Below are 9,067 nucleotides of genomic sequence, written 5' to 3'. Positions count from 1 at the left end.
AAGTCATACCCACAAACTACTTGTACTCCTTCTCGAACCTTGCTCTGATACCAAATTGTCACGACATTGGACACACTCCAATGCTACTGTGCCAGCACTCAGACTTACTCAACCTCTTAAGTTAAGACCAAGTCAGTCTAACCCTCAGTATTTAGCAAGAAAGCTAAGAATACAAGAGAAAGGAAGCTTTGGTGGAAAGAACATTTTATTACTCAAGTGTTTATTACAAATGATTTACACACTCAAACTCTAACTCTCACTTTCTATTTATAGCCATCCACCTCTATAATGGATGGTTAGAATTAAATCTAATCAACGGTCCAGATTAATCATCCAAAACCTTCATTATAAATATCTATCCTACCACAATTTTCTAAATACTTCTAGATTATTGCATACTACTCTTCATACTTCTATATACATCAAGACTCATCTAGAATACTTTATGACCTTCTAGAGTCTTCTAAAATTTTCTAAGATATCACGTGACCTTCTAAAACATTCTAGAACGTTCCAAACCATCTAGAACATTCTCAAATACTCTAGAAAACTATACAAACACCATTAAATTTAATCTTCTAAAATTTATCGTGACAAAGCGTGTCCCATCTAGACTCTTCTAACTAAATCCGTCCCTCTCATATCAATCATAATATTTGTCATATATATATATATATATATATACTACAAGAACAATTCTGTTCTGACAAGACATATATCATTCCACAACGCCACAAAGCAGTGACTACAAAGCACATTTAACTCAAAGCGAAAAACTCCTTACCTTTTTTTCTTCTTTCTCAGTTGAGTACATGCACATTCTTATAGAATCGATTAGTGCATGATCTGTCAATATATATATTATCGTAATATATATATTATCGTGGTAACACCGTAATAGACTTATAGATATATTATTTATGTTTATATTTTGTTATGGTATAATGTTATGGTAGAAAACGGCATTTGAATTTTTTTTTTGTCTTGGCATTCGAACTTAAACGGACTAGTGCCACATTGATTGATTTATGTTCATATTTATTTGTCATTTTATCAGTGTATTTTTTGCTTTGACATATGGGTCATTTTGTTAGTTTTGATTTGATGATCACTACAGTGAGTGAGCTTTCAAAATCCCTTTCTCTTTTCATAATATTTGTTACCTTGCTTTTGCTCAAACTTTGGTCGGGTCATCCGGCTACTTCATGAAAAATAATATTTGGGCCTAACCTGAAGCCATCTTGATAAACTTTGGTCGGGGTCATCGGGCTACTTCATGAAAAATAATATTTGGGCCTAATCTGAAGCCATCTTGATAATCTTTGTTCGCCTAACATTCTAACCAACTGAGCTAATAAGCCATTTGTTAATATAAAAGTTATTTTTTCATTTAATTGATTTAAGATGTAAAACATGGCTTAAAAGATATAATTTTCCCTTAACCTTTCCAATAAATTCTTTGACATTTTGGGATCTTCTAATCTAAGGATTTTTTATTTTAATAAATAAAATAAATGTTATATTTACAAAAATAAATAATTTCACGAGTATTTACCGATTTAAATTCCCTTGCCATATCTCGTTTACATATGGCCTGTCCGCGCCTATATATAGAAGTCGTTTACAGCTTAGTTTCGGGCCCCAGTTTGACTTTGTCAACCTCTTTCTCCCCTCTTTTAACCCTTTCTGACTATACCTTTGACCGAATCAATGATGGCGCGCCAAACGGAGAATGACGGAGACATTAACAAGTTGAACGAGACGACACATTACGCCGGGGTGGCCGACTTCAAGGTTAGTTTTGTTATGTTTGTTTAATTTAAGGATGTGGCCGTTGTTAAGTAGTCATGAAAAATTAGAACGTAGTTATATGAATTAGGAGTTAGGTCTGTAGGAGGAATTTAGAACTCTATTCGCTTGTGCTAGGTTGGTATGACATAATTATTAGTTTGGAACTCTGTTATTCTTGTGCTATGTTGTTAGTATTTATAACACTGTAGTTAGGATTTGTCTATTAACGAATATGTAATGTAGAGACATGTGTAGGCTAGAAAGTTAAAATATTGTATTCTTAAGGCTAATTTTTTTTTTCATTCTTCAGAGGCCTCGCCTCCTACTGCCCCGGCGAGTGAACCATACTTTACCTCCACCAGATGCCATCTTCCCGTATCTGGCTGAGGCCGGATTCGGCGACACGGTGCCCCTCAAAAATTTTACTTTTGACAATTCCCTGATTTTGACACTGGTGGAGCGATGGCGTCTAGAGACACACACGTTTCATCTCCCGTAGGGTGAGGTCACTATCACCCTATAGGACGTGACATACCACCTAGACCTACGCGCACACGGTAACCCCGTCGGGGGTGCCTCCGAGACCTTGGTAGGTGGTACCACACGGAGACATGGGCATTGGTGGAGCAGCTGCTCGGCGCCAGGCCTCCCGTGGCAGCACAGCAAGTGGAGCATAGGAAGGAGTCCTTCACCTTGAAGCTTGTCTGGCTGCGGGATCGTGTCTACCAGATGCCCCCAACAGACGATCTCGAGACCCTCCAACAGTACGCTAGGGTTATATCATGTTACTAATCAGAGGGTATTTGATGACCGACAAGTCCAACAATCTGGTGCACCTTCGTTGGCTATCGTTGCTCCAGGACTTTGAGGAGTGTAGGGCGTTTTTCTGGGGCTTGCTGTGCTAGCCTGGACGTATCAGTCACTTTGTTCGGCGGCACAGCGGGGTGTCACGGATATCGCTGGCTGCACTCCACTATTGATGTCCTGGATCTATCAGATATTTCCTCAATGGTGTCCACCAGATAGAGGGGTCTACCAATATCCTCTGGCTGCGAGGTGAGAAATGTCTATTTATGTATTTGAGTTAAATAATTTTGTCAATTCTTTTGGTATGTTACTTAACGAACCATATATGCTCTCCTGCGATGTGTTAGGTTGGTTGGATTGCCGCAGCAGAGTAGGGATCAGCATGAGGCCAGGGTCCTGCATTAGAGGGTTTCGATCGACCGGCTACGGTTCGACGAGGTTAGCTGTAAAATACTTATGTTTTTATTTTGGATAATTAGATAGACATCATATGCTTTAGTATGCTTGTTATATGGATAATTAGATAGATTTCGTATAATAATTGTGTTTGTATTATATCGAACACTTTCTCTCTTCAGTTTGCATGGAGAGTCTATGATGACCCTGCCATGCAGGCTTTGTGTTCGCCCTGGTTTTGTGAGGAGGAGGAGTGGGGGACATGGTTGTCAGTCGTCCCACTATTGTGCTTCAATATAGTCCGGTTTCACCACGTTGATCGGGTGAAACGGCAGTTCAATGGAGAGCAGCAGGTACCAGGCATTCCGGTAAATCTTGATAGGTGAGATTGATGTTATATTTTCACTTACTTATCCGTTGTTAGAGTTCAGTTATTATGAAGTAAGGAAGTATTTAACACATTGTTTTCATTGACAGGTACCTGACTACCACTGGTCGTGGTGAGGATGTATGGTGGTCACTGAAGCTGAAGGAGTGGTACGATAGATGGCACCAGAGGTTTGATCCTGGTCACCGGATCACTGTGCACCACACCTTCGATACTAGGCCGACCCTAGAGTACTATGACTGGTGGCGTGGGGCTTGCCGTGTTAGGCATCTGTCGGGGCAGGAGGTACTGGAGGACCCGAGGCTGGCGAAGTTGCCCCCCGACGTACAGCCCACTGCCAGCCAGTCCAAGGACAATCTCGCCTATCCTCGGGGCGTGCCGGATCGAAGTCGACGTGCGAGGGAGGGTAGGGATGATACTCGACGACCTGCTCGGAGGGACAGAGGCCATAGAGAACGTCGACCTGGCGTACCGGTGAGGAAGGAGATGGCCCGGCCATGATGTTTGGGGGTCGGTGTTGAGTCTGACGAGGAGGCGGAGTATGCCCATCAAGAGGAGCATGGAGACATCGCACAGGACAGAGAGGCTTCACCTCCACCACCTCCTCCTCCCCCGTCACATGGAGCTTGGCATGCATCTGGGAGCGGCGGTCAGCAGCCTCTGGGAGATTAGGACATATCACCTCCTGGTTGGCATGAGGGCGGTTCATCCGGTACTCATCAGGAGGAGGAGGAGATGGTTGACTGATAAACTCCATTTTTAGGGTTTATCTTGTGCTTAATTGAGTGGATTTTATCCACTATTCTCACACTTATTCATTGAATTCGCATGTTTTACATTTTCCTTCCTAATTGTGTGCTATGATTGAAAATATGCTTCTTTAGCCTTAAATTTGCTAATTCTAATCCTCTCTTATTACCATTCGATGCCTTGATATGTGTGTTAAGTGATTTCAGGGTCTATAGGGCAGGAATGGCTTAGAGGATGGAAAGGAAGCATGCGAAAGTGGAAGGAATACAAGAAATTAAAGGAATTGCTAAGTTGTCAAGTCTGACCTCTTCGTACTAAATCGATCATAACTTGAGTTACCGATGTCCAAATGAGGCGGTTCCAGTTGTGTTGGAAAGCTAACATCCGGGGCTTCGAAATGATATAAAATTTGTCATAGTTGCCTTGCCATTAAGCGACGTGCACGCGTAAAGGACGCGTACACATGGATAGTGCGGCAGACAAGCGACGCGTACGCGTGACAGAGCCATGTGCTGGACGTATCAAAAATCGCTGGGGACAATTTTTGGGCTGTTTTTGGCCCAGTTTCAAGCCTGAAAAATACATATTAGAGGCTGTAGAGTGGGGGAATCACACACATTCATTCACACAACTTTCATACACATAATTTTAGGTTTTAGATGTAGTTTTCTAGAGAGAGAGGCTCTCTCCTCTCTCTAGGTTTTAGGATTCTTAGGTTTAGTTCCTCTCAATTTTAGATTTCTATCTTAGTTTAATTTAGTTTCTCTTCTACTTTTATTTGTCCTGACATTCTAGTTTATTTATTTACCTTATTGACCACTCTATGTTGCCACTTTAGTTTATGAATTCTCATGTTAGACATGATTTTTTATTTAATACAATTTGAGGTATTTCATATTTATGATTACTTTCTTCTATTTGTGTTATTGATGCATACAATTGGTTGTTTGGATTTTATTGCCTTTTATTGCTTTTCTATGCTTTTATGTTGTGCCTTTCAAGTGTTTGATAAAATGCTTGGTTGGATTTTAGTGTAGATTTCTATATTCTTGGCTTTGGTTGAGTAATTGAAGACTCTTGAGTTATCAAACTCCTTTGTTGATTGATAATTGAAAGTTGCTGGTTGATTTGGATCCCTCTAAAGCTAGTCTTTCCTTAGGAGTTGACTAGGACTTGAGGAATCAAATTGATCCATCCACTTGACTTTCCTTCATAGTTAGAGGTTAACTAAGTGGTAGCAATGGACAATTCTCATCACAATTGATAAGGATAACTAGGATAGGACTTCCAATTCTCATACCTTACCAAGAGCTTTATTAGCTATTAGTTTAATTCTTGCAATTTACTTTTCTTGTTCCTTATTCAAAACCCCAAAAAGATACAATCTCATAACCAATAATAACTACACCTCCCTGCAATTCCTTGAGAGACGACCCGAGGTTTAAATACTTCGATTTATTTTTATTGGGTTTGCTTTAGTGACAACCAAATTTTTGTATGAAAGGATTCTTTGTTCGTTTAGAAACTATACTAGCAACGAGAATTTATTGTGAATTCTTTACTAGCAAAAATCCGTTCATCATTGACGAGATCCTCATTGATGACGCCTTCCATCTTCACACCGCACCGCCCGTCACTATGGATCGGATAGCCGAGTCGTTCTGCACAGGTAGGGAGGTTGGTATCGGGGAGTACTAGCACCCTTCAAGTCCCGCGCACACGTCCTCCTAGATTCTCCAGATATCACCGGCTTCTGCGTCATCGTTCGGGGCGGGTGTTCGGCCGGGTAGCCAGTATGTGACCCTGCCCTTCCACGACTACGATATGTATCTGACCTCATCCCAGCCGCCAATCACCCCTCCGTCAGCGCCACCTTCGCATCCTCATCTACTGCTACATCAGTACGCCACAGGTCCATCGTCGAGGGGCCCCAGCCATACTATTCCCCATCGCACCAGCAGCCGGCTACCCCGACGATGCTAGTCGGAGACCCTAAGATGTCTCAACCTTAGCGCCAGGCTCAGCCTCCACCATGTGGCATCGGGCACAGGCGCCACTACCAGGATCCCACCATAGATGATGTTTACGTTGTCTTTTTTAGTATTTTTTCTGTACTTTTGTTGGATTGTATATATGTACGTAGTTATGAGTTATGTATTTATTTTTTGGTTGGATTGATGTTATTTTTATTTTGGTTGGATTGATGTTATGTTTATTGTTACTTACTAGTTTGCCTTATTTTCATAGTTACGAAAAATTCAGAATTTTCATGACAAACTATATAAACTTAAAAGGCACTCCAAGTCAAGAAATGTCATCTCCAGCATGACTAAAACATAGAATGTAATAGTGACAATAAGAACTAAAATATGACATCTTCAACGGTAAAGTAAATTTTCAATTCAAAACTCAAACGGCAGTAAAGTACATCCAAACTAAAATGGCCTAGGCATCTCCGGTGGGTTGTTTAGGGCAACCCCGTCTAGTATGGCCGACTTGCCTACACAAGGCACACCGCTTCTCTTGTCGCTCGACGTCATCCATATCGTTTCGGAATCTGGTGGACACTGGTCTTCCGGTCGCCTTTCGCCGCATGGCTAGGTTAGGACGCAGCATCGTCCCATGCCACTCCGCCCATAAGGACTCGTCGGGAATGGGTGGAAACCCCATCTCATACACCTTGAACACAGCTTCCTGCCTGTAGACTGGATGCACATACGGGGCCCACTCAATGCTAGCAGCAGCGCATCCGGAAAGTGTGTGCCGGCACGGATAGTAGAGAGACTGGAATAATCCGCAATCACATGTTCCCTCCGAAAGTCGAACCCGAAAGGAATCATGCTCCCATCCCTCGAACGACTCTAGTTCCTCCACAATAAACACGAAGGCCCGTCTATCACAATGCGTCACACGCATCTTCAGAATGCTTTTTCTATTCTTCTCAATGGCGGCCAAGAGTCTCTGTGAGAAGCGGTTTATGGCCGCCAACTGGCTCTGCACTTCTCTACCCTTCGTAACAAACAACTTCTGCAGTCTCTCGTACGTGATTCGCACAATGGCCAAAATGGCCAAGTAGCGTGTCCCCTTCAACACAGCATTGATGCACTCGGACAAATTCGTGGTCATGTGTCCAAACCTCCGCCCACTATCGCAATGTTGAAACCAAATCTCCTTTCTGAAACGATCAGCCCAGTCCGCCATCGCCGGGGAGACACCTCTCAATGCATCCATGTACCACTCAAACCCGGCCTGACTTGGACTGTAAGCAGTGTTTATGAGGTATCTCTTGCCCTCAACTGACTTGAACCGGCTCATGAAATTCACAGCCATGTGTCTAATACAGTAAGCATGGAACGCCCTAGAGGGATGCCAACCACTATCATCGGAGCTTAGGACGGCCTTGATGGCCTGAGATCTTTCGGATATAACCAGCAAGCCGTCTTGTGGGGTGACGTGGCGCCTCAAATTAGTAAGAAAGAACGACCATGACTCGGTGCTCTCAGACTCAACAATGGCAAAAGTAATTGGCAGTATGTTGTTGTTCCCGTCTTGCGCCACCGTAATAAGCAACACTCCACCGTACTTGCCATACAGATGCGTGCCGTCTTCGAATACAAACGGCTTGCAATGCTTGAAGGCCTCGACACATGACAAGAAAGCCCAAAATACTTTGTCGAACATGCAGCAGTCGCGCACCATGAGGTGTCCATCGTAGTACGGTTTGACGCATAGGTCACATATGGTGCCAGGGAAACAGCTCTGGTGCCTGAAACAGTTTCGGCACCTTGTTGTACAACTCTTCCCAATCACCATAGATTCGTGCAATTGCCTTCTGCTTTGCCATTCACACCTTTCTGTATGAGGGTTTGAAGTGATAGCTTGCTTGGACCGCACCTTGCAAGACTGGAATACTGACAGAGGGGTTGGACTGAATCAAGGACAATATGACCCTGCAGATGAGACTGCTATCTAACTGACGATCGTCTTGAGACATGGTGGGTGCTAGACAGCTGTGTGGTCCACTAAACCTCCGAACCTCCCTAATCACAACAAAAAATTTATGCTTACACTATATCTCTAACCTAGATAACATATCATACAAAAGTACTCAAATTCACAATTAAATTTGAACTTACTAGTATCCAAAATTCTGACGAAGGGCCACATGGAGGCTCCATTGACACCCACTGTCGGCTTGATGGCACTGCACATGGTACTTTAACTGGTTGGACTCGATCACCCGGTACTCAGCACTCCTACGAATATTGTAGTTCTTCACACCTTGAAGCACCGCCTCTCGGCTTCTGAACCTGTGTCCAACCCAAAACTCTACACCGCCGTTTAGGTTTTAATCCACTTCACAGGTGTTAGAAACCGGGGTCCTCTCATGCTTGGCGTTTAAATCTAGACTGTGATAGTGACTTGGCACAGCCGATAGCGCCGGAATCGGGTGAGGTGGAGGCAGCACATGGCGTGCCACACCCCCGGCAGGTGTCTCCGGCACAAACTCATCATCATTGCCACCATCGGAAGACTCACTGTCCGCACTGTCCGCTACGTAATCCTCGTCCGACTCCTCCTCACCCTCCTCTGCCTCATGCTCCGGAATCGCGACATGAATGGGCGGTGGTGCGAGAGGTCGATCGTCCTGCACATATGTTTCATGTACGAAACCCCCACTATCACCGTGACCCACCTTGGCGGACAGCTCCATTATCTGTTTACACATGATCCTCCCATGAATGTCGAACATCAGTTGCACATGCTCGTCCCCGTGAAGTCAGAATAGTCAAAACCGGAAGACTCCATTTCCCATAGGTGCTAGCAACCTATACCCCACCCTACCTATCTCCCTCGCTTGTGTACCACCGAGCTTGCTCAATATCAAACTCTTCAAATCCGACAACGTCTCCACACGCTGAGTGCGAAACAATA

At 43.6% G+C, this 9,067-nt stretch overlaps 2 protein-coding genes across 2 annotated transcripts; one reads left to right on the top strand and one right to left on the bottom strand.

Annotated features, from left to right (window-relative positions):
- Window positions 1-722: 722 nt before the first annotated feature.
- LOC140181912 (uncharacterized) lies at window positions 723-4,768 on the top strand. The gene is made up of 4 exons (XM_072227585.1): window positions 723-1,794; window positions 2,102-2,847; window positions 2,946-3,376; window positions 3,472-4,768. Exons 3-4 carry the CDS (start codon window positions 3,207-3,209, stop codon window positions 3,881-3,883), a joined length of 582 nt encoding a protein of 193 aa, XP_072083686.1. The 5' UTR covers window positions 723-1,794; window positions 2,102-2,847; window positions 2,946-3,206; the 3' UTR covers window positions 3,884-4,768.
- Window positions 4,769-6,577: 1,809 nt separating this feature from the next.
- LOC112778927 (uncharacterized) lies at window positions 6,578-8,846 on the bottom strand. The gene is made up of 3 exons (XM_025823192.1): window positions 8,555-8,846; window positions 8,269-8,461; window positions 6,578-8,060 (listed from the first exon to the last, which is right to left on the bottom strand). Exons 1-3 carry the CDS (start codon window positions 8,844-8,846, stop codon window positions 6,578-6,580), a joined length of 1,968 nt encoding a protein of 655 aa, XP_025678977.1.
- Window positions 8,847-9,067: the final 221 nt, after the last annotated feature.

Source organism: Arachis hypogaea, chromosome 19 (assembly GCF_003086295.3).
Source record: "Arachis hypogaea cultivar Tifrunner chromosome 19, arahy.Tifrunner.gnm2.J5K5, whole genome shotgun sequence".
Lineage (NCBI taxonomy): Eukaryota > Viridiplantae > Streptophyta > Magnoliopsida > Fabales > Fabaceae > Arachis > Arachis hypogaea.
Note: the sequence above shows the minus strand (reverse complement) of the source record. Positions and strands in the feature narration are given on the sequence as shown.

Coding starts and splice junctions, on each gene's coding strand:
- LOC140181912 (XM_072227585.1), top strand. CDS start 3,207: ATGCAGGCTTTGTGTTCGCCCTGGTTTTGTGAGGAGGAGGAGTGGGGG. Junction 3,377..3,471: donor ATTCCGGTAAATCTTGATAG/GTGAGATTGATG, acceptor TTTCATTGACAG/GTACCTGACTACCACTGGTC.
- LOC112778927 (XM_025823192.1), bottom strand. CDS start 8,846: ATGGAGCTGTCCGCCAAGGTGGGTCACGGTGATAGTGGGGGTTTCGTA. Junction 8,462..8,554: donor GGCGCTATCGGCTGTGCCAA/GTCACTATCACA, acceptor ACGGCGGTGTAG/AGTTTTGGGTTGGACACAGG. Junction 8,061..8,268: donor CGTCAGAATTTTGGATACTA/GTAAGTTCAAAT, acceptor TCCTTGATTCAG/TCCAACCCCTCTGTCAGTAT.